The sequence below is a fragment of the Hyperoodon ampullatus genome, assembly GCF_949752795.1.
Source record: "Hyperoodon ampullatus genome assembly, chromosome: 6".
Lineage (NCBI taxonomy): Eukaryota > Metazoa > Chordata > Mammalia > Artiodactyla > Ziphiidae > Hyperoodon > Hyperoodon ampullatus.
The window spans coordinates 70,440,556-70,466,159 of NC_136919.1; the positions used below are offsets into that span (position 1 = coordinate 70,440,556).

At 40.5% G+C, this 25,604-nt stretch overlaps 1 protein-coding gene across 2 annotated transcripts in view; it reads left to right on the forward strand.

Annotated features, from left to right (window-relative positions):
* Window positions 1–4,060: 4,060 nt before the first annotated feature.
* ERMP1 (endoplasmic reticulum metallopeptidase 1) overlaps window positions 4,061–25,604 on the forward strand; it is a gene marked incomplete at both ends in the record, with an annotated part of 65,177 nt that continues 43,633 nt past the window's right edge. For both annotated transcript variants that reach the window (XM_079706869.1, XM_079706870.1), the window contains 7 exons: window positions 4,061–4,401; window positions 5,723–6,028; window positions 9,848–9,968; window positions 10,626–10,731; window positions 21,751–21,897; window positions 22,596–22,688; window positions 25,104–25,316. In XM_079706869.1, the coding sequence (XP_079562995.1) occupies window positions 4,061–4,401; window positions 5,723–6,028; window positions 9,848–9,968; window positions 10,626–10,731; window positions 21,751–21,897; window positions 22,596–22,688; window positions 25,104–25,316 (1,327 nt within the window). The remainder of the gene's footprint in view (window positions 4,402–5,722; window positions 6,029–9,847; window positions 9,969–10,625; window positions 10,732–21,750; window positions 21,898–22,595; window positions 22,689–25,103; window positions 25,317–25,604) is intronic.

Below are 25,604 nucleotides of genomic sequence, written 5' to 3' on the forward strand. Positions count from 1 at the left end.
ACCAAAAAACTAATGGTGTCCCCTGAACCTGGGCATGAGCTCCATCCCTGGCCCTTTAAGCAGAGTCGGCCCATCCTCATACCACCTCAGTGAGTACATTAAACCCTGTTGTTGTAGGCAACAGGACCCGTCTACAATATTTATCCAAGATCTTTCTTGCCTTTGGAATCATTGTTCTTGATTTCTCGATCTTTGATTCACTCTGCCTGTCAAGTTTTGATATCTTCTGTCTTTTGCAACCGGTTTGCATTCTCTCTCTCTCTCTCTCTCTCTCTCTCTTTTTTTTGGCTGTGCCACACGCGGCATGGAGATCTTAGTTACCTGACCAGGGATCAAACCTGGCAGTGACAGCGAGGATCCCTAATCACTGGACCACCAGGGAATTCCCTGGATTCTCTTCTCACCTCTTGGCTTGGCACCTCCCTTGATTTTAATGTCAGGCTCAGAGAACTTTCACCAAGTGCCCCAGTAGCCCCTCTTCCAAGGAAGGAGGCACGTAGGCCATGGGATGATCTCTGTGGAAGACAGAGTCTGGCAATTTACCTGAATCCTGACAGCTTGCATGCCTTTCCATTCACCTTGGCCAGGTTACTAGGAAATACTGGAGAGATGGCAAAACAGGGACTTGGGACTCTCAATGCCTGTCAAGTTGGTTTAACTCTCACTTTGCCATAAAGGGACACATAAGAAAAACATAATTATCTGCCAAGCCAGATGAATTGAGTCAACCCCACTGATCAGTAGCTCACCAGATGGAGCAGCCGAAGACTCTCACATCCCATTCCGTCCTCATCAGCAATTTGATATGTAGGAACTAGAATGTGTGTTTCAATTGACTGTGGTCTACTTCCCACGAAATTAAAACTACAGATAAATGACCTCAAATACTTCAAAGGCCAGAAATTAGCAAAGTCTTTTATTAGCCTCTATCATCTAGGTGTGGTCATTGTGCTGCTCTGCCTGGCACTGAGACACTGAGTGATCTCATAAAACATAACCTAGAGCATAACATTTCACTGCTCAAAACCACTCCAGAGTCCTTGCTGTGACCCAGGAGGCCCTCCTTGCACTGGCCCCTGCCCACTTCTCTGATCATCTCTATCACTACTCCCTACCCCCATGCTCAGTCTGCTTTAGCCACATGCCCTGCTCAGTGTTGCTTCAGAACACCCCAGTTCATTTCCCTCTGCTGGGAACATTCTTTCCTCAGGCTTTTATGGCCCTATTCCTGACTTCATGCGGAGAGTGAGAGATCAAATGTCATCTCCTCAGAGAGATCTTCTTTGATCACCTTACTTAAAAGAGCAGCCTCGGTCACTCTCAATTCCCTGCTTTATTTTTCTCCATAACAGTTTATCTGACATTTTATTCACACAGAAACACACACACACACACTTCCGTTTATTGTCTCCCCACTAGAATGTAAGCTCTGTGAAGGCAGAAACACTGATTTGATGTTTCCCCACCTTGATCAGCATCTGACAGAGTAGACAGCCAACAACTGGTAGCTTAAAAATATTCAAATGTGAATAGCATAGCTTATATAAGTCTAGAGAAAGACTGCCTTCCAAGACCCCAACTATAATAGCTCAACTTCCACCACCTAGGACTCTATGATTATATCATGATAGGAAACTGGCTTTTAACCCATTCTGCCAAGGATTGTATAAGAAGGAAAATTCTGGAAAATAGTATTTAATGAGATTTATGTATGAGGATCTTTCACATGGATTAGCTGATTAATCCTCACTGAAGTTCTTTAAGGCAGCCTATATCTCCATTATCACAGATAAGGACATTCACACTGAAACTTTACCTTGCATAATGCCATGTATATTAAAGGTACATGATTCAGGAACTCAGATCTATTTGACTCCAACGATCAGGCTTTTTTCCAGTCTTTTTTCTACTATGGTACACTGCCTCCCATGGAATATTGTCAGAGATGCTTAACATACATTATCTATTCAGAAAAAGACAGCCCAGATGACTTAACCAGTAACACAGCTCCTGAGAAGTGTAACTCATCCCTAGGTTTTCTGACACCCACCCAGCCTAGCAAGTCACAGCATAAAATAAGTAAAGTGTAAAAGACCATGAGACATTTGTGCCCTACCCCTAGGAACTAGAGACCTCCACAACTTGTTATGCTGCAGTGGACAGAGTCATTTCTGAGGTTTTACCTTCCAAAGATGGTGGAGGTGCTGAATTTTTGGAAAGAGAGACAAGACAGTAAGACAGCTGGTTCTTATAAAAAGACAATATATATTCATTTGCTCATTTAATAAATATGTATTGAGTTGTGACCATGGGCTAAGCACAGAGCTAAGCACTGAGGACGTAGTAATGAATAAATAGGATAGACATTGTCGTTGGTCTCATGGATCTTACAAACTAAAAAGGATCTTACTGAGCTAAAATTATGCTGCTGCCATAAAACTGTTATGATTTCATTCATTCCCACAATCAAGAAATATTTATTGATTACATACTACATGTTGTGTTAAGAGAAGGAAATAAAATGGTGAGCAAAACCAGACATGATTCCTGCCTTCATGGAGCTTACAGTCTAAGGAGGAAGATGTTAAATAATTACACACATACAAGGTGCTATGAGATCCTACAATTAGGGGAAACTGACTTCATCAGATTAGGAGATTCTTGCTTGAGGAAGTTCCACTTAAGCTGAGACTTGAATGATAAACAGGAGTTAAAACTAGGCAATGAGGGGAGGGAAGAACATTCCAGACAACTCAGTGTGTAAGATCCTGCTGTAGAAGGAAGGATGGTGAGCAGGAAGGACTTTGCAAGAGGTCACTGTGACTAGAGAGTTGGAAATAAGGAGTGCCCTGGTCTCAGGTGGGCACTGAGCAGTAGGCAGGGGCAGACCGGTCAGGTAGCGCACATTCCCAGTTGGTCTCTAGATTAATAGACAGGGTACCGCAGCAACTCCATGCTGGAGACACAGGGATTTGAGGCAGAGGGGCTCATTGCATCAGCAGGAAGAAGACTAGATGCTCACTAGGGTCTACACTAAAACCAAGGCTCTGCTTCTTCCCACCCAGGGTGACATGGAGGGAGGAATGTCTTTTCTGAATCTTCCTTTCCAGAGTGCCATATTCAATATGCTCTTTTGGGAGCCCACTGAATTCGATTTAAGTTCTTCACCTGTTACCTGTAAGTTCTTCAGCTATTAAGAGGACATAAAAATACTTTCTTTTCAGGATTCTTATGAGAATCAAATGAGATAGTGTATTAAAGCACTTAGCACAGTGTTTGGCTCATGGAGGGTATTCAAGAAATAACAGCTATTATTTTTCTTAGTCGGTTAAATGGTGACAATGGTTACCTCACATGGTTATGAAGACCTGTGAGTAGATCACTGTACGTGGAAGCATGAGGCTAGGCCTCCTCTGCGCAGTCCTGTTTCTAATATGAAGAGCCAGGCGCCTACTTTTTCCAGAGCGTATTCTAACACTCCTTGAGAAAGCTGAGCCATTGCCTTCTTCATGATGTGTAAATGATGAACCTCGTGCATTCTTTTTTTAATTAATTAATTTATTCATTTATTTTTGGCTGCTTTGGGTCTTCATTGCTGCGCGCAGGCTTTCTATAGTTGCAGCGAGCCGGGGGCTACTCTTCGTTGCTCTGCAGCATGTGGGATCTTCCCGGACCAGGGCTCGAACCCGTGTCCCCTGCATTGACAGGCGGATTCTCAACCACCGCGCCACCAGGGAAGCCCCCTCGTGCATTCTTTTAAAAGCAATCTCTCTTTTCTCACGTTTCTAGGTTTATGGTTATCTTTCCATTTATTAATCTCTGTTCCCACACCAGCCAGGGAAGCCCTGAATAAGAAGGTACATCCATCACGCCCAGCCGGGTGTTGGCCCTGCCTCGGAGCCTGCCCGCAATCTGCCCGAAGAACCTGGGTCGCGGCGCGGCGGGACCGGCCAATCAGAAGAAGTTTGGCCCTTTGCAGTTTCCGTCCGCTCACTAGGAGGCGCTGCGGCCGCCGCGGCGGCTCCCGGGGCTGTCGGGCTGGCGGCTGACGCTCGTGGCCATGGAGTGGGGCTCGGAGTCGGGAGCTGTGAGGCGGCACCGCATCGGAGGGGAGCGCCGGGATGGCCCGGTGGCCGCGCCGCAACTGGAGAGGGAGGCCCTGGCGCAGAAGCCCCTGGCGGACGCGTGCGGCGGCGACGCGAGGACGCGGAAGCGGAGCGGGGAGGGGAGCGGGGGCGCGAGCCGGGGCGCGGGAACCGGACTGTCTGAGGCGCGCGCCGCGCTGGGGCTGGCGCTTTACCTGCTCGCGCTGCGGGCGCTCGTGCACCTCTCGCTGCAGCAGCTCGTGGTGCGTGGGGCCGCTGTTGGCCACCGCGGAGAGTTCGACGCACGCCAAGCCAGGTACCGCCGCCTCCGCCGGGCCCGGGCGTCCCTTTTCGGTGCACACCTGCCCCCACCGGGCCTCCCGGGCTCGCCGCCCCCGCCCGGCTGCACGTGGGGTGGGGTGGCCTGGCGCGTACCCCCAATTTGCGGGTCGCGGGGCTCGCGCGGCCCCCTTTTAAGCTCGTGGTACAGGTGCGGGTGGCCAGGGCTATTGCGCCGGCTTTTCCATCCCTTTTTTGCCTCACCTGCAGATGGTTTGGTTATTAGTAATCGCCCATCTTTCGGAGCAACTTACCCTTTTTACTAGCTCTCCTACTTTGCAAGTGAGATGAAAGGCTGTGAGGTTTGTGGACCCAGTTCGGTTTTCTGGGAAGGGTCCGAAGGGGCTAATGCAGTGGTCTAAATCTTTGAGGGTCACAGGTCTCAAACCTGAGAGCTATGGAGGCTCTCCCTGGAAGACGGCACATTCAAAATTTTACTATTTCAGAACTTCTCAATTTCCTGGAGTTTGTCCTTGGGTCCTTGGTTTGGTGTGTAAGATTTGGCTTTTTTTTTTTTTTTTTTAAAGAGACCTTTAAGTATACTAAGAAACGTGAATTAAGTCAAAGGTATTGTGACCTAAGTGTGTCAAAGCTCATAAAATCATAAGCTAGCAGATTTTTCAAAAGCCATGGTGTTTTAGAGAACTTTTTCTTTTAAGTGCAAAGTGCTGGAAGCTTATTTTCTTAAAGGCTTTCTGAAACACGCCTCCCCACCCCCTGTTTTCCTCACTTGGAATGCAGTGAAAAGACAAAAAATTTTTTTGTTTATTTTAGGGGTAGAGTTGGTTTTGGCCTGAATTGAAGTTACTTGGCCTTGTGTGCACAATGGGAGGGCTGAGTCCATTCTTCAAAAGTTTTTCTTTGCTTATTTAACCTCTTGACTTAATTGTCTTTGCTCTTGGTTTCTGCTACTTAGAATCAGTAACCCAGCGTCAGTAACCCTCCAGAGTGGGACACAATGAAATTGTATTCTGTCCTGTCTAGCCATCAGCAGTTATACATTTTGAATAAAATCTCTTGTTTTTGTATTGATTCGATATGGGGGTTGGGAGAAGTTGGGAGTTGGAGTGAGTGTAGAAAACTGAAGGGATGAACTCATGGAAGGCCAAATAAAATGATGGAACTTTGCAAGTGATTTTCACATGTTACCTGAAATACTAAAGGCAGCCTCTTTTATGTGAGAAGTCAGAGAACTTGTTCTTTGGGAAGGGGAAGTGTGGAGGAAAAGTTGCTGTGTGCTGAGTGTTAGTTTTAAGCCTAGGACGCCTTGTCATCATGATTCTTCTGGTTGCTTCCAGGGATTATCTTGAACACATAACATCCATTGGCCCCAGGACTACAGGAAGTCCAGAAAATGAAATTCTGACAGTGCGTTACCTTTTGGAACAGATTAAACTGATTGAAGTTCAGAGCAACAGCCTTCACAGGATTTCAGTAGATGTACAACGGCCCACAGGCTCCTTTAGCATTGACTTTTTGGGAGGGTTTACAAGCTACTATGACAACATCACCAACGTTGTGGTAAAGCTGGAACCCAGAGATGGAGCCCAGCATGCTGTCCTGGCCAACTGTCATTTTGACTCAGTGGCAAACTCACCAGGTTTGTGCCTGTTTTTTAGTCATTTTGAAATCCTCACAACAAGAAAGCTTGTTAACTGCAAGCTGCTTGAGCAGTTGTGGGCACTATTTTCTTAGACAAATCTTCTTTTCATTGTGATGGAAGATAGGATAATTAGAATAATTATCATTTAGTTTAAGGTCTACCTTTCAGTATTTTCTCAAGTGCTTTGTTTACTTAATTTTTAAACATTAGTGCCAGCAGCCCAGCGACAGGGCATCGAGTATTTCTGGCATACTGAAATAGCCTTATCAGTGTTACCAGTGTGTGTTCTTCAGTCATGGAGTTAGGTCCTGCCACTTCAAGTGTTTACTCAGCTAGGTGTCGTGCTAGGCTTTGGGGTTACGGGATAAAGGAACAGTACTGGCCTTCAAGGGACACATGGTTTGGAGGCTCACTCTCCTAGCAGTTTCTGTCGACCTATAACGTGAGAATGTTGGTCCATTGGGGATGCCATACTGGTAGAGTACCTCATTAATCCATAAATCTTGCCCTGAAAATACTCTGGCAGAATAGAGTACTTGATGTTTAGGACAGTGCCTGACCAGTAAATATTTGTTGAATTCAATATCTCCTAAATTGAACTTCAAGTTTTTAGAGTAAGATTCCTCAGAAAAAGGTTTTCAGTAGCTAGAAATTGTAAATACGGAAGAATAGAAAATAATAGCAGTTTGCAATGAGATGGCATCTGGTTCAGTCCCCTCATTTGACACAGGAATACACTTAGCTGATCACCACTGATCTGAGACAGGGCCAGGACCTGGGTTTCCTGGCTAGTCAGTTCTTTTAGCTATATTTGAAAGGAAGGAGAGTATTAGGATGTAGTTAATGTTCCCTTTGGCAAACTACTTAACTTCTTTCCTCAGTTTCTAATCTGAAAAATGGTGATATAACAGTACTTTCCTAATGGCATTGCTTAGAGGATTAAATGCGGATTAAATACGAGTAAAATAGTAGAATAGCAACTGGCATGAAAAATCCTTTTTTTTGCAATTAGTAGTTATTTAATATTAAGTACTTTTGGATTGCTTAAACTTAAACCAGCCCCAATATGAACATCTAGAGTTATACAAACTATAAATTAAAATTTATGTGCTTGATAAAATTATTCATACTAGGATATCTTTAATTAGGAATCTTGCCAATTGCATTTAGAATGTAACATGCTTTTTCAAAAATTAGTATACACTCATCTGTTTTATAAAGTCAGAAATACCTTTGTGTGTGCTGGGGAAATTAGTGGTCTTGTATGTCCATTTCAAAGCGATAATAAAATAAGCATCACCCTATGCCCACTATTTTGATGCTTAAAATCTAGGAAGGGACAAATTAACATCATGGTTATTTAAGAGCATTATATGAGAAAGACATGTTTACAAGTATCAGAAACAAACAGTACCAAATGTTAGAAATCACATATATGGAGTCCAGTAATGAAAGGATGGCATTTTGTGGGTTACTGGAACCCATTTTTTTTTTTTTTTTGCTGTACGTGGGCCTCTCACTGCTGTGGCCTCTCCCGTTGTAGAGCACAGGCTCCGGACACGCAGGCTCAGCGGCCATGGCTCACGGGCCTAGCCGCTCCACGGCATGTGGGATCTTCCCAGACCAGGGCACGAACCCGTGTCCCCTGCATCGGCAGGCGGACTCTCAACCACTGCGCCAGCAGGGAAGCCCCTGGAACCCATTTTTAACTAAAATTTTGTAAGGATACCTATGCCAACAATCTCAGGGAAATTTCTGTCATTAATAAATTGTTAAAAATAGTTTTTAAAACGTTCATAAAATAGACTGTCACCTAAATTTTTTTAGTGGATGAACAAACTGAAACATACTTCTCAGCAAGGTATCTGGAACTTAGGAACTGATACCAATTAGGAGTAATGTTACCCACAGAAAGGCCTTAAATATCTTCTTGGGTTTGCTGCATGGTTCCAGGTTGTTACTCTGGGGCTGGCTTCAGTTTCAGGGTTAATTCTAAATGGAAAGGGATGTTGGTTAAGCATCCAGCCCTTATAGATACTGTCCTCTAACCTCCTCACTTTCTTAAAGATATCTGACCCTTCTCTAGGTTTATTCTCAGACACCAGAGCCATTAAAATAAAGGAAGATAAAAGAACAGTTTAACTTTTAATCAACTCTATAGAGATAAATATCTTTAAATTTCCATTTCTCTTCCTTTGAATAAAGAAAAATTTTACTGCTTTTTATTTTAAAGTAAGTCACAGTCTCAAAGTTAAAAATCATTTGTTTCTTTTGGTTTTTGAAAGGTGGCACTTTTTACTGATAGCTACATTATACTTCCTGCTTGATAGTACTTAGGTAATTATTACTTTGTTTCACTTCGATTAAAATACAATCCAGTAATCACTACTGAGACAAGTATAGCTAATAAGTAGTTTCTTCTCAAGTAGGAATGGGGTCTGGAATTTAACAGCACCAAAACAAGCATTTTAGCTGGCTGCAGAACCTTCTTTAAGTTTGCAAAGAGGAGAAGGAAAAGCGAACAGTGAATGCCTACCACATGCTAGGCACTGTGCATTACCTTGTAATCCTTACAACACAACTGTGAAATATAGATGTCATTAATCTGCTCTCTAGACCAGGAAGTAGTAAAGGGGCAGAGCTAGAATTTACATCCAAGTCTTTTCTTACTCTAAAAACCACACTATTCTCTGTAGCACCCTGCCTCCCACTGTGTAAATCCAGAAATGCTGTTGCCTGGGTTGTTACTGTGCCTATTTACTTTGATTATTCTTTGAACTTTTTATTATGGAAAATTTCAAATATATACAGAAAGAGAATTGTTTAATGAACCTGAGTGTACCTGTCACCCAGCTTCAACAGTTCAATCTTGCTTCTTCTCTACTGCCCTACCCCCCACCCCAACCTTGACTATTTTAAAGCAGATCTCAGCTATATCAGTTCCTCTGTAAGTATTTTGGGCTGTCTTGTTGAAAGATAAGGACTCTTTTTTTTTTTTTTTTTTTTTTTGACATGCTCGTAATACCATGAATTACCTTACTGAAAAACTTAACAGTAATTCCTTAATATCATCAAATATCCAGTCAGTTCCTTAATGACCTCTTACGGTACTTTAAAAAAAGTCTTGGCCCTAAAGTCATCTTTATAATCACCTTTAATTAATATATAAAGTTTGTGAATTAGGAGGTTAAGTGATTTGATGAGGTTCTCTGCTTTATCAGTGCTGGGACCAAAGATTACTACTCAGGTCATTAGTCTCCTTTCCTGTATCTTATTAGATTGGGTGTCTTCTTTGTACTTTTTCATCACATGATCCCCTTGGAGAAACTTTAAAAAATGCTGCACTATCCACACTGACCCCTCTTATGATTTTTGCAGGAAAACTAGCAGGAAGGGAGTGGGTGGCAGTTGGAGATGACATAGGAAACCGTGAACACCAGAAGTGAGGATAGTACAGAGGACGTGGAATAAGGATAAAGAATTTTAAAAATTGCTTTGGGCGATGAGAATGCCAGTTTTCAATATTGCCTTAGGTCCCTTCTGGTTGATTATTCAACAGGTATTAATTGAGCAACTATTGCGGGGCCAGGCACAGTTCCAGATACTGAGAGTAAATCAGCAAGCAAACCAAAGATTCCCGTTCTCCTGGAGTTCACTGCTGGTGGGTGTAGTTATCACCAGATTATGACAGAGCTATGCTACTTGCAGCTATTGTGATGCTTCCTTGATGAGAAAACTCTGTTTCTTGCCATAATGGTTCATACTGTAAAGGTTTTAAAATCTGAGAAGCAAATCTGTTTTTCTGATTTAAAGGTGCCAGTGATGATGCAGTTAGCTGTTCAGTGATGCTGGAAGTCCTTCGTGTCTTGTCAACATCTTCAGAAGCCTTACATCATGCTGTCATATTTCTCTTTAATGGTGCTGAGGAAAATGTCTTGCAAGTGAGATTTTACTGTTTTAAAGACTAGGCTTGAGTAATAATGGTAATGAGAATAATAATAATAACAATAGCTAACACTTATGCATTTTGATTATTCATTCGAGTAGTATCATAAAATGACATACAAAAGAGATACTGTACTGGGCAGTACTTTAAAAAAATCTACAGCCACTTACGTATACATGTTTAATATTTGAAAACTCAACTTAGAACAGATCGTCTTGGCAGTGTTTTATTCATAAAAGGGCTCTGTGATGGCATAATTATTGGCCTCAGGTTTTCTAGAGTTTCAGAGATGTTTTGAGGCAGGCACACGGCATGAATGCCCAACCACGGGGATAGCGCCTTCCCTTCTATTGTTTTGCACTTTCTTTTGCACAGGCTCAAACTTACTAAAGATGTTGTTTGGCTGCACTCATGGAAATCAGGCTGCCTTCTGTGAAGAGTGACTTTCTGCTGAGCAAACTGCACACGTCCATTAGGCAGAGAGAGACACACAGATAGATGTCTTTAGATCCTGCCTTTGAAAAAAATGATTGGTTTTTTTTAATTCTTCCCCTCATCAACATAGACGTTCCGTCCTTAAAAAAAGCAAAATAAAGACTTTAATAGTGTAAGATTGTTTAACTGATATCTGTTTTCTTTCCTTCTCATTCAGGCCAGTCATGGTTTTATTACCCAGCACCCGTGGGCCAGCTTGATTCGTGCATTTATTAACCTGGAGGCCGCGGGTGTAGGAGGGAAAGAACTTGTATTCCAAACAGGTGTGTGAGGCTGTACGTTGTATATTTTAATGCTATTTTTGTTTTTATAAAAGTGGAAGTTTTTTGAATGTAAATAATCTAATGAAATGAACATTCTTTTAAAATCATGAGACAGTTTTAGCTTGTCTTTTGAAGTTTTTAACAAAATAATATTAATTTTAATGTCATAAAAATCCAGTAATATGAATCAGAGTTCAGAGCTCAGATTTGTTTAGTTAGGGCATACTAAAATCTGATGTTGGTCGTTTCATGCCATTTTCCTGCTCTATTAGAAATTTGGGTAATGTATTTTAGCCAGAGATGTAGCATTTGCTAGAAGCTTAATAATGAGGAGTGTTTTGAGGTATGAGGTGGGCTAGGGGAAGTGAGGAAGGTGATACGGGAACTTGTTTTTTATTTTTTAGCACCCTTCACAGACATGATATTGTTTAAGTTATAGAGATATGCTAAGTGCTAAGTATGTCTTCATAACCTAAACAGTACCACATTTTAATATTCTCCATCCAACTTACTTCAGACTTTTACCACTCAAAATGAATGTATATTTTAACTTCAGCCAAACCTTTGAGCATCTCAAGGTTATGAGGTCAGAAGCAAGGTTCTCCTGTCTTTTCACCTCAAACCTTTCTTTTTTTTTTTTTTTTTTTCGCTATATGCGGGCCTCTCACTGTTGCAGCCTCTCCCGCTGCGGAGCACAGGCTCCGGATGCGCAGGCCCAGCGGCCATGGCTCACGGGCCCAACCGCTCCGCGACATGTGGGATCTTCCCGGACTGGGGCACGAACCCGTGTCCCCTGCATCAGTAGGCGGACTCTCAACCACTGCGCCACCAGGGAAGCCCCCACCTCAAACCTTTCTGCTTACTCTTCGTCTGAATAATGAGAAGAAGCTGGTACCTAATATCTGTAGGGGTCAGTGGATGCAACACTATTATCCATTTTCCTCTAATTCTTGGATGTCAGTCAGGATAAGAGGAACACTTGATATAACAACCACCAGATCAAAAAGCAGCAAGAGAACATTCTGTAAGCGAAGAGGACACTGTGTCTTTCTTTTCTCTGGTGAAAATACTAGGGCTGCACATGGGCAGGAGTGTGTCTTTGTATATTTTCCCTCCTGGAAGTGTACTATAATTTAAGTACCTTCACATCCATACTTTTTAATTTGTTATCACTGGACCCTGCCCCTGTACTTCTAGGACCCAGAGAAGAACCAGTCTGAAGGTTTAGTGTGTGCCTTTCCTGAATTTTTTCTGTGCGTATTTATTAATGCATACATATTCTGTGTGTATATATTAATATATCTTTCGTACATATAATCCAGAGAGGTTAAAACACATTTACCTAACTCCTGGGTATACATTAAAAAATTTTTTTTGAATAGTTACATGCACTGCAATGTTCCTAGCAGCATTATTTACAATTGCCAAGGTATGGAAGCAACCTAAGTGTCCATCAACAGGTGAATGGATAGTGTGTGTGTGTACACAATGGAACACTACTCAGCCATGAAAAAGAATGAAATTTTGCCATTTGCAGCAGTGTGAATGGACTTGGAGGGCATTATGCTAAGTGAAATCAGTCAGAGAAAGACAAATACTGTATGATACCACTTATATGTGGAATCTAAAAAATACAACAGACTAGTAAATATAACAAAAAGGAGGCAGACTCACAGATATAGAGCATAAACTAGTGGTTACCAGGGAGGAGGGGAGGGGCACTATAGGGGTAGGGGAGTAGGAGGTACAAACTATTGGGTGTAAGACAGGCTCAAGGATGTGTTGTGCAACATGGGGAATATAGCCAATATTTTGTAATAACTTTAAATGGAAAGTAACCTTTAAAAATTGCGTTTCAAAAAAAAAATACTTACCTAGGGTTAGCAAGGGCTAGACCCAAGTAATTTCATTTATTTATTTACATTTACTGAGTACTCATTTATGCTAGGTCTAATTTACAGTCCGTGATCTTTTTATTAAATGTGGACAGTTAGACATAAAAATTCTACAGTTTACATTTTAGATATAATTGCATTATTTGGAAGGATATAAACAAACTGTTAGTAACAGTCACTACTGGATGGTGGGCATTGCTGTCAGAGCTGTGGTGGGTGTGACTAGAGTGGAGGATGGGGCAAAATGTGAAAAGCCAATTTGAACTCTCCACTGCTTCATAAACTTACAACCAGAATTGCCGTTACAGCTTTACTGATACTCTTTATAGTTTTCTGTATTGTTTAAATTTTTTGCATTTCATATGATTACTTTAATAATAAAAACAGACTTGTTACTAGTTAGCAATATATATGCAATTTAAATGTTTTACTCATTCTAAAATAAAATCCTCGTATTTCAAAATTAAGTTTTTTCTAGAGGGGCATCCTACAAATATTTGTAAAGAATGTTTCCCCCCTTTCTTTGAGTCTTTGTATGCTGTTTTCCCTCTAGGTTTTGGTAGCTTATTCTTGTGGCTGAACTGTATACCTGAAAGCTTTCTGGGCACTTTCTGACAGTCTAATACCTTTCCCAGTATTTCTCTCACTTCCAGATGCCCTTCCTACAAAAGACTAGCTTTCTGTGGGGATTGCTTTCAGAAAGCTAGGTACTGTTGCTTCCATGTCTGAAGAGGGAGGATGAGGCCTCCTGGGTCTGGAGTCCTGGGGAGCTCTGCCAGACCACCCTGTCCTCAGCTTCTGCAACAGGTGCTTTTATCCTGCACGGTAGCGCTTGTCCTGCCCTGGGAACGTTTCCGTTAAAACAGTTTGTCCTCTCTAGTGCTCCATTGTCACTTCAGAGAGACATTTGTTTGGGGAGTTTTTAGTGACTAGAATAATCATTACTACCTAATTTTTTAAAAATTTATTTTATTTATTGATTTTTGGCTGCATTGGGTCTTCGTTGCTGCGCGTGGGCTTTCTCTAGGTGCCGCGACTGGGGGCTACTCTTCATTGTGGTGCATGGGCTTCTCATTGCGGTGGCTTCTCTTGTTGTGGAGCATGGGCTCTAGGCCTGCGGGTTTCAGTAGTTGTGGCACACGGGCTCAGTAGTTGTGGCGCGCAGGCTCAGTAGCTGTGGCGCGCAGGCTCAGTAGCTGTGGCGCATGGGCTTAGTTGCTGCGCGGCATGTGGGATCTTCCCGGACCTGGGCTTGAACCTGTGTCCACTGCATTGGCAGGCGGATTCTCAACCACTGCGCCACTAGGGAAGCCCCTTAGAGTATTTTTTGAGGTTCATCCATGTTGTAGCGTGTATCAGTACTTCATTCTTTTTTTTTTTTCACCACGCGGCTTGCGAGATCTTAGTTCCTCACCAGGAATTGAACCCGAGCCCTTGGCAGTGGAAGCGCAGAGTCCTGATCACTGAACCGCCAGGGATTCCCAAGTACTTCATTCTTTTTTATGGCTAGATCATATTACATTGTATGGATATCCTGCATTTCATTGATCCATTCATCAGCTGACGGGCATCTGGATTGTTTCCGCTTTTAGGCTATTATGAATAATGCCACTATGAGCATTTGTGTGTAAGTCTTTGTGTGGACATATAGTTTAATTTCTTTTGGGTGGATTCCTAAGAATGGCATTCCTGGGTCATATGGTAAATTTATGTTTTAACTTTTTAAGAAACTGCTAAACCAAATAAGTTTTATTTTAGAAGAAATGTAAATTCAAATAAGAGTAAGAATTTTTTTAATACTAGATTTGCAAAAAAGTAAGTAGAATGATAATGCCCAGTTCTGATGAATACAGAGGAACAGGCATTTTCAAACACTATTGGTGGAAGTATAGATTGGTGCAGTTTTGGGGCAGTTTGGCCATATGTATCACTTTAAAAAATGTACAGACCCTCTGTCCAGCAGGTCCACTTGCAGGAATTTATCCTGTAGAAATAGTTGCACATAGACGCATAGGTCTAAGTACTGCATGATCTTCTCAGCTTTTCTTCATAAGAATGAAAAACTGAAAACACCTTCCACGTCCATGCATAAGGGACTGGTTATACTAGTGTTGAGTTAAACATCTTACTTGGCTTCCATAATAATATTCGCTGCTCTCAGTCTCCTTTTTTAGTTCCTTCTTTTTTTGTTTATTCTGGGTGTTGATGCTACCAACTAAAGGTAGAAGAAAGCAGAGCAGAGGGAATGATGCTGTTTGTGAGTTGGTTCTGGACTTCCAGAGAACTTTGACTCTTCATTGTTGACATTGCGATCTGCCTCCCCTCAGTATCACACATGCTCATGCCCTTTGCTTTAAGAAAGATGGGATTCCTTCTTTAAGAAGAAATGGGTACACAAGAAACTGGAAGCATCATGGGATTTAGATGATGGCAGGAGAAAGACTGTAAGGTGAAAATATTTCTGTGTGTGCCTCCCACCTTCCTCTGTGAGATAATTAAGATAAGAGCTTTCTGGGGGAGGCAGGATAGGTAGTGATTAAGAGCACAGCCTCTGTATTCTGCTGACCCAAGTTCCAATCTCAGCTGTAGCATTGCAACCTTGTAGCTCCATGCTTCAGCTCCTCATCAGTAAAACTGGGATAATATAGGATTAATAACCAGTGAGTAGAATCCTCAAGTCTGTAATTTCTTGTTTAAGAGCTGCCTTTGCCCTGTTTATATCACAGAGAGTATCTTACTCAGTAGTTCATCTGCTTTCCCCATCCCAGTCTCCCCAGTCTTCCCTTTTTCACCAACACTTGACCTGTCTGTGACCTGTAGGCCTCAGTGGACAATCAGTGAGAGGATGGAGTAGGGCTGGAGCACTACTGTGCAGCAGTGTGATCTGAAAGGGGTCAAAGGCCAGGTAGTGGCTATTCGAAACCCTTTCCTACTGATGGATCTTATGTTTTTCTCAAATATTTTTTATGGTACAATGCATAAAGTGAACTTAAACTGATGATATCCTTAGGTGTCTTTATTTCATCTTTTATTATAAACTAAGAAAAGTACACAGCTCTGAGAGTGCTCAGCTTAATGAATTTTTACAGACTGAATAAGTCATGTAACTAGAACCCAGCTCAAGATTGAGAGTATTGTGGGTACTCCAGAAGCCTGAAGCCTCCTCTGTGTCCCTTCTCAGTCTTCCTTCCCCAAGATTACCCCATTCTAACTAATGCCTTAATAGATTTAATCTTGCTTGTGTTTGAACTTTCTGTAAATTGACTCATACGCTATGTTTTCTTTTGTGTATGGCTTTTTTTCACTCAGTATTATGTCTGTAAGATTCCTCTATGTTGTGTTTAGTTCATTCTTTTTCATTGCTGAATAATATTCCATTGACAAGGATATCCATTCTACTAGTGATGTTAGGTTGCTTCTAGGCTTTGGCTCTTACGAGTGGTTTTAGGAACATTCTTATGAGTGTCTTTAGCACACATGTTTGTGTATGCACGTTTCTGAGTGGAACTACTGAGTCATAAGGTGTGTGTAATTTCAGCTTTGGTAGATAACTTTTGGTAGATATATGCCATACTTGGATGCAAAAATCCTAAATAAAATGTTATTAACACTGGTTTTGAATCCAGCAATATATGTGTATTTATATGTATGTGTGTATGTGTACATATATGTATATGTACATACAAAAAAGATAATGCTTTCCAACCAAGTTGAGCTTATTTCAGGAATACAAGATTTTTTAAGTTTCAGGTGTACAACCTAGTGACTCAATATTTGTATATATTGCAAAATGATCATCAGTAAGTCTAGTTAACATTCATCACCATAAAGTTGCAAAGTTTTTTCTTATGCTGAGAACTTTTAAGACCTGTTCTCTTAGCAACTTTCAAGTATACAAGACAGTATTATTAACTTAATCACCATGCTATACATACACTACACCCCCATGACTTATTTATTTTATAACTGGAAGTTTGTACCTTTTGACCACCTTCACCCATTTCACCCATCTCCCAACCCCCCCATCTCTGGCAACCACCAATCTATTCTCTGTATCCATGAAGTCCTCTTTTTTTTTTTTTTGGTCAAGATTCCACATATAAGCGAGATTGTATGGTATTTTTCTTTCTCTGTCTGGCTTATTTCACTTAGGATAGGCTGAATAATATTCCATTGTGTGCGTGTGTGTATACACACACACATTTTCTTTATCCACCCATTGATGACACGGTTGCTTCCATGTCTTGGCTATTGTAAATAATGCTGCAGTGAACATGGGGATGCAGATATCTTTCTGAGTTAGACTTTGTTTTTTTGGATAAATACCTACAAGTCGAATCATATAGTAGGTCTATTTTTAAATTTTTTGAGGAACATCCGTACTGTTTTTCATAGTGGCTGCACCAGTTTGCTTTCCCACCAAATTCACAAGGGTTTCCTTTTACCCACGTCCTCACCAACACTTACTTCTTGTCTTTTTGGTAATAGCCATTTTAACAGGTATGAGATGATATCTCACTGTGGTTTTGATTTGCATATCCCTGATGATTAGTGATGTTGAGCACCTTTCAGGGACCTCTTGGCCATCTGTTTGTCATCTTTGGAAAAAATGTCTATTCAGGTCATCTGTCCATTTTTCAATCACATTGTTTGGGGGGTTTTTGCTCTTGATTTGTATGAATTCTTTATATTTTAGATATTAACCCCTTATCAGAAAGAAATGTGATTTGAAAATATTTTCTCTCATTCAGTACACTGCCTTTTTTATTTTGTTGATGGTTTCCTTTGCTGCCCAGAGGCTTTTTAGTTTGAAGTAGTCCCACTTGTTTGTTTTTTGCTTTTGTTGCCTTTGCTTTTGGTGTCAAACCCAAAAAATCATCACTAGGACCAGTGTCAAGGAGCTTACTGCCTATGGTTTCTCCTTGGAATTATATGATTTCAGTCTTTTAAAGTTTTATTTGTTTATTTATTTATTTATTCTGGCCACATGGCTTGTGGGATCTTAGTTCCCCAACCAGGGATCGAACCCGCCACCCCTGCATTGGAAGCTTGGAGTCTTAACTACTGGACCGCCAGGGAAGTCCCTGATTTCAGTCTTATATGTTCAAATCTTCAGTCCATTTTGAGTTAATTTTTGTGTATGGTGTAAGATAGTGGTCCCTTTCCATTATTTTGCTTGTGGCGGTTCAGTTTTCCCAATATCATTTATTTGAAAAGACTGTCCCTTACCAATTGTGTATTCTTGGCTCTTTTGTTGTAAATTAATTGACCATATATATGTGAGTTTACTTCTGAACTCTGTTCTGTTCCATTGATCTATGTTTCTGTTTTTATGCCAGTATTATACTGTTTTCATTACTAGCGCTTTGTAATATGGTTTGCAATCAGGAAGTGTGATGTCTCTAGCTTTGTTCTTCTTGCTTAAAGTCGCTTTGGCTATTTGGGGTCTTTTGTGGTTTCATACAAATTTTAGGATTGTTCTATTTCTGTGAAAAATGCCATTGGAATTTTGGTAGGGATTGCATTGAATCTGTAGATGCTTTGTGTGGCATGAACATTTTAACAATATTAATTTTTCCAGTCTGTGAGCACACAGTTTCTTCCATTTATTTGTGTTATCTTCAGTTTCTTTCATCAGTGTCTTAAAGTTTTCAGTGTACATTTCTTTCACCTCCTTGGTTAAATTTATTCCTTGGTATTTTATGCTTTTTGATGCAATTGGAAATGGGATTATTTTCTTAATTTCTCTTTCTGATAGTTCATTATTAGTGTATAGAAATGCAAATGATTTTGTGGAATGATTTTACATCCTGCAGTTTTACTAATGGTAAATGAAGATGGCTTAATATTTGAGTCACTCCATGTAGTTCACCACATTATCAGAGTAAGGGAGAAAAACCATCTCAATTGATAATCTCAGCGTAATCATCTCGGTAGATAAAGAGCAAGGATATGTTCCTTCAATAACAGTACATTTATCACACTCAAAAAGTGTGACATTAATATAAAACTGTTAGTGAATAAACAGTACATATTCAGATTTCTGTTGTTCTGATAACATCCTTTGTTTTGTTTTTTAGTCTGAGTTCCAATCCAGGATCAAATGTCAGATGTATTTTGATATATCACAGTCATTATATAACACGCACATAAAAAATATCAGTGTGAACTTAATTATTATAAAGTGAATACCCTTCTAACCCCCACGTGTGAAAGAGGATAGACTCTTGCCACACCCTCCTGGAAGTTTTCCACCCGCCCCTTCTCAAATACAATGCCCTTCCTCTCATCTAAGGTTAGCCATTATCCTAATTTTTATGATCATTACTTTCTTTCCTTTATAGTTTAGCTTTACCTGTTTTTCAATGTGGTTTTAATATTTTAATCATATAACTTTATTAATGTCTAATTGTAATAGTAATAATATTTTAATATCTTAACTTGATAATCTGTTTCCCCACCATCATTTTTCTTTTTCCTTTTACATTTGTGTTCTTCTCAGTGCATCACATCAGAAGCATGTAATGTCTGTCTGATTACTGACGGTGTTAACCTTCTATCACTTGATTATATTTGCCAGGTTTTTGTACTTTGTAAAGTTACACCTTTGTAATAAATAGTTTGAGGCTGTGTAAATATCCTGTTTCTTATGAAACTTTGATCCTAGTTTTAGCAATCATTGATGATTCTTGCCCCAAAGCATTTTTACTATAATGTTAGCCAGATGCTGTTTTCTGGGTCCATCATTCTGTCTATAGTTAATAGTTGGAGTTCGCTAGAAGGAAGGCTTTCTTTTTTCCCTTGTGTGTATTTATTTCAGTGTTTCATGTATGTTTTATTTTATGGACTTTATATTCTGTTATAATCATTTTGATGCATGAATTGTTCCAGTTTAGGTCAGTGGCAGCCCCTTCAGCTGGTGCCTGTCCCTTTTTTTTTTTTTTTTTGCGGTACGCGGGCTTCTCACCGTTGTGGCCTCTCCTGTTGCGGAGCACAGCCTCCGGACGCACAGGCTCAGCGGCCATGGCTCACAGGCCCAGCCTCTCCGCGGCATGTGGGATCTTCCCAGACCGGGGCACAAACCCATGTCCCCTGCATCAGCAGGCATGCTCTCAACCACTGCGCCACCAGGGAAGCCCGTGCCTGTCCCTTTGACATGTCTCTGACATGTTTGTTTGAGCACTTTCTTACTTTCTGGCACAAGATGATCCCACTTATCAGTATTTTCCTAGGCTCAGATCTGGAATTGGGCATATCTCTAGGGAGAACTGGTTCTTTTAGTGGATAATGGTATTCAGAAGCAAAGATCTTGGTGCTGAGTAAGTTTTTTTAAAAAATATTTATCCTATTTGGGGTATTTTCTATAAGTTTTGGGAAATTATTGGCCTTTACCTCTTTAAACATTGCTTCTACTCCATTCTTTCTCCTCTTCCTCTGAGATTCCAGTTACTCATGTTAGACCTTTTCACTGTATCCCATATGTATTATAAGCATTTCTATGTTTTCCATCCCTATTTCCTTCTGTGCTTTAATTCTCTGGATCTGTAATTTTTTTTCTGTTGTGTTTAACTTTGTATTAAACTATATATGTATTAAAATTCTTAACATCAATTATTATGCTTTTCAGTTCTAAGGTTTCCATTTGACTATGTCTCTCACTCTCTCTTTGTTAATAGGTTGTACCTGTCTAGTGAAATTCTGGCTATCATCTGTGTTTTTGAATAATTAATAATATTTATTTTAAAATCCATGCCTGGTAACTCCAGTCTCTGGGTCACTTGGGTGTCTGGTTCTGTAGTGTTTCTCCACCCCTTCCCTCCCCCACCGTTTATGGTTATTTTTTTCTGTAGGAAAGCAAATTGATTATCTGTTTATAAAGTTATAAAAATGTTAATATTCTAGATTTCCTGAAATACAGTTACTTGATCTGTCTACAGCAGACAGCTTTTTGGTAAATTTAGTTGTAATACACAACCCTTGAATCTCAGTGGATTACAATAGCAAAGGCTTATTTGTTGCTTGCATTACATTCTGGTTCCTGAGTAACTGCAGCTACATCCCATGGTTATTATGTTCCATGTGTCTTATTCATTCTGAGACCTAGGCTGAAGGAGAAGCCCTCATCAGGGATGTTTTAATCTCAGGGCCAAAGTTAATAGGAGAGATGGACCATGTGATGGCTCTTCAGAGTCTTGTCAGTTGAAGTTCATTTCTGTCCCATTCACAATCAATTGACCAAAGCAATTTATGTATGTGCTACTTCCCCAGGGAGGCATTATAAGTTATATGGGAGGGAGGAGTGAATAATTGGGAACAATAATACAATATGTCTTGCTATCCTAAAGAAAAAACTCCCACATTTGAAAAAAGGTGTATGTACATGAAGATGTTAATGCAGAATTATTAATAATGATAAAAATTTATAGTAGTAAGGAACTTTATGATATATTCAGTTATTATGCAGTTCTTAAAATGATCACTGTAATATCTAGCAACATAGGAAAATGCATTTAGTACACTGTTAAGTGAAAGAGCAATGTAGAGAGTATATATACCCTATCAATACAGCTATGTACACACAGTCATAAATTTGTAAGAAAACTGAAGATAGAAAAATGATAGTTATCATAGTGGTTTTTCATTTTTAAACTTAAAGTTTTTATAGTGCTGGGTTTTTTTTTTTTTTTTTGCAGTACGTGGGCCTCTCACTGTTGTGGCCTCTCCCGTTGTGGAGCACAGGCTCTGGACGCGCAGGCTCAGCGGCCATGGCTCACGGGCCCAGCCGCTCCGCGGCATGTGGGATCTTCCCGGACCGGGGCACGAACCCATGTCCCCTGCATCGGCAGGTGGACTCTCAGCCACTGCGCCACCAGGGAAGCCCTAGTGCTGTTATTTTATAATTAAAAGCAATTTTGTTTTCTTAAAGGTTATTTTTCATTCTAAAAAGTCATACACATTTATCAAAGAAATGTTGGAAAATACAGAAAATAGGATTAAAAAAAACAAACTCTTGACCTATCTCCCCAAATCACCACAGTAACTATTTTAGGTGTGTTTAAAAAATTACTATATTAAAAATATTTACCAGATTAACCTTGTATTGTGTTGTCATGTTTCATTTCAGGTCCTGAAAATCCTTGGTTGGTCCAAGCTTATGTTTCAGCAGCTAAACACCCTTTTGCTTCCGTGGTGGCTCAGGAGGTTTTCCAGAGTGGAATCATTCCTTCAGATACTGACTTTCGTATCTACAGGGATTTTGGGAACATTCCAGGTATTCTGTCAGTCGTTACGGGCTTTTTTGTGACAATGATTAATCAAAAACAAGTTTTACATGTTGGAAGTTTGTGGGTGAGCAGCATTTTCTGAGAGCAAATTCTCTATGTGAAAACTGCATATTTTGACTTACTGAAAGAGAGATCCTGATAGTTTCTTTTTCTTTTAAACTCCAGTCTAATTTAAATGCTTCCCTTTTCTAGAACATGTCATCTTGGCCCACAGTGTGACAGAACAGGGGAGAACTGGTTAGCACTTCATTCCCAAAAGATGGTAATAGATCCTTCAGGGATCTTTTTCATTGTTATCTTGCTTTGCCAACTGCCCTGGGGACTTGTACAGCTTATTTGAAGTTAAAATTTGGCTCTGGCCTGACAAGGATGTAGATGGCAAAGTTTTGATGACCTCCCCTGCTCAATATTCCTACCCCTGCTGTGTGAATCGTAATGCCCCAGTCATTATGTATTGAATTATGTACCATACCATAACTATTGGTTCTGTGAGAATTTGGAATAGAATTTACATCATGCATTCATGAATGTGACAAAGCAATCATGTCACTGCTTTTTTTTCAGGAATTTAATACATTAAATTAATAATTTAATTTAATAAATTAGTAAATTTAATACATTAAACAAATAGGCCTAAAGTAAGGTTGATCTTTAAAATGACTTTTTTTTTTTCTGTATGTCTTAGGAATAGACTTAGCTTTTATTGAGAATGGATACATTTATCACACCAAGTATGACACAGCGGACAGAATTCTAACAGATTCCATTCAGCGAGCAGGTTGGTATTCTAATTTAGACCTTTTTTTTTTTTTTTTTTTTTTCCCGCGGTACGCGGGCCTCTCACTGTTGTGGCCTCTCCCGTTGCGGAGCACAGGCTCCGGACACGCAGGCTCAGCGGCCATGACTCACAGGCCCAGCCACTCCATGGTATATGGGATCTTCCCGGACCGGGGCAGGAACCCGTGTCCTCTGCATCAGCAGGCGGACTCTCAACCACTGCGCCATCAGGAAAGCCCGTAATTTAGACTTTTGATATTAAGATGGAATACTATGGATGACCTGTAAACCTATAAATATTCTGTGTCCTGTGCATTAGGGAGGCAGTGTATGGTGTAAATGAGGTGGGGCTTTGGAGTTAGATGAGGCTTTGAATTTTAGCCTTGAAATCTAGTTTAGCAGTTAAGAACATAAGACTATTCATTATGAGGAATTTGAAAGGGTCTTGACCCAGGGTTATGGTCAGATTGCTGAGTGATGAGGGTGTAGCCAAAATGGAAGCTATACATTGGAGGTGGTACAAGCACATGTTTGGGCAACTTGCCCAGGTCTGGAAAAGTTACATTGATCCAAGGTTGAGTGGTGAGGGCCAGTGAGTGGGTTATAGGACAGGTGTTAGGACAAGGGGCAAGGGAGTTAAAGTGTTTTCCAGAGAGATCTATAGTAGTCAGGGGAGGTGAGTCTGTTGCTGAGCCTTAAAAAGAGTTGGTGGGATTTGGCACAGTGGAAAAGAGAGGATGTCCCAAGTAAGAGCACAGCACGAGCAGGGTGTGTTTGTGTATGAGGGGCTGTTGGTGAGTAGATTGTCAGAGAATGGAGGTTGCATTTTCAGAAATACAGGGAAATGAGGTATAAGTGTATAGGGTAGAGAAAATTGTAGAAAGCTTTAAAAATCAGCAAGAAGTTGCTGTAGGAATAAGGAATCATTAAAGGCCTGAGTACATGAATGAATGTTGGTTTAAAATGCTGTCAGTCTGGTGATGCAGTGTGGAGTGGATGGTGGAGACGGGGAGAGAGCCAGGAGTCAGGGCTGTTCCAACAGTAATTTTCGTGTGGAATAGTAAAGGACCTAGACTGGGGTGTTGACCAAAGACAGAAGTGAAAGCAAGGGGATAGAAAATTAGGTATATTTTGAATGTAAATTCAACAAAACTTGACAGATTAGATAGAAGGGGCAGCAAGGGGCAGCATCAGGCCTAGCTGGCTGGGGGAGAGATGATGCCATTGACCATTATGGGAACATGGGAAGGAGGCCCCCATCCAGAGCAGTCATGAAGAGGGGAAGGAGACTGAAGTCTGTCAGATGTAAGATGGAGGGTGTCTGTGAACTGACCAGATGAAAATATAGATACACTGTTAGAGCTCATGACAGAACTGGGTTTCTGGGTTTGGAAATTAAAGGCATAGAGAAAACCACAGAAGTATGGAGAATGGAAATGGTTTTTGGAAGAGGGAAGCAAAGGTAGAGGACTAAACTTGAGCTTTGAGGAAGACACATTCTAAGGTGTGACAGAAGAGCCAATGAAAGAAATCCCGCAGTAAGACAGAGGTGGTGTCTTCAGTGGGATGAGCAGCAGGAAGAAATGCCAGTCATTCATGTCTTCTTGTAATTCTTCATTATTAAGTTCAAACTCATTTAGTCATTGATTGATATAACAGATATTTGTGACAACATCTGATGTGCCAGATTCTGCCTGATAATGACTCTCCCAGCTCTCCGGCTTCATTGCTGAATACTCTCTCTACTCATTCCGGACTTTTTTTCCACCCTGTATTTGGAACTTGCCCTCCTCAGGGCCTTCATCTACACAGATGAACAGTCTCAGTCTGGAGAATCTCTCCCCCGATGTAGCTCCTGTCCATCCTTTAGCTGTAAATTTCACTTCCTCGAGTGCTTCCCTGACTTCTCAAACTCCATTAATCTCCCGTGATATGTTTTTAGGGGACTCTCTCCTTCTTATTTCTTTTTAAAATTGGGATATCATTGACATTCCTTATTAATTCTTAACACACGTGTAATAACTTGTTTGGTGTTTGTGAGCTTCATGAGCTTCTTGGTTCCCCACTGAATTTCTGGTATCTAGAGCAGTGTCTGCTACATTAAATATATATTAAATGAAGAAGGACTAAGAAACAGCCACTGGGTTTGTCAACAGCGAGGGTAGAATTGATCAGGGAGTAGCTGTAATAAATAGAAGAGAAAAGATGAAGACCAGGTCACTGAGCTTTGAAGTGGAGAGGAAACAAGAGTAGGGGGCATGGACCTTATCTGAGATATTTGGTAAGAAAAGTGGGGGAGAGCAGTAGGATGGTAGAAAGCTATTTCTGTTCACAGTCTTTCTAGGTATTTCTTTACTCCAACAGTGGATGGTTTATTCAACTTTGTTACCTTTTTTTTTTTTTTTTTTACTAATAGGTGACAACATTTTAGCAGTTCTTAAATATCTAGCTACATCTGATATGTTGGCTGCTTCTTCTAAGTATCAACATGGAAACATGGTCTTCTTTGATGTGCTTGGCCTGTTTGTCATTGCCTACCCCTCTCGTGTTGGCTTGATAATTAACTACATGGTGGTAATGGCTGTTGCTTTATACCTGGGAAAGAAATTATTGCAGCCCCAAAATAAGAGTAAGTATTTTCCTTTAAAACTACAGGACTGGCACGGGTATGGAATTTGCCTGAAGTTTTTTAGTCACTTTGCTTATACCTTTCCAAGAAGTTAAAAATCTTAAGAAAAATAACATTTGATTTATACTGTTGTAAGAAATTTGTAAATGAATATCAGGTTGATATGCTCATTATACTTTTAGTCGTGGGAAGCAGGCAATTTTTATGTACTTATGCACTTCATAGAAGTACCACAAAAGCTTGTGGAAAATGGTTTGTAAAGATTGACTTTTAGTGAAGAGTCCCATT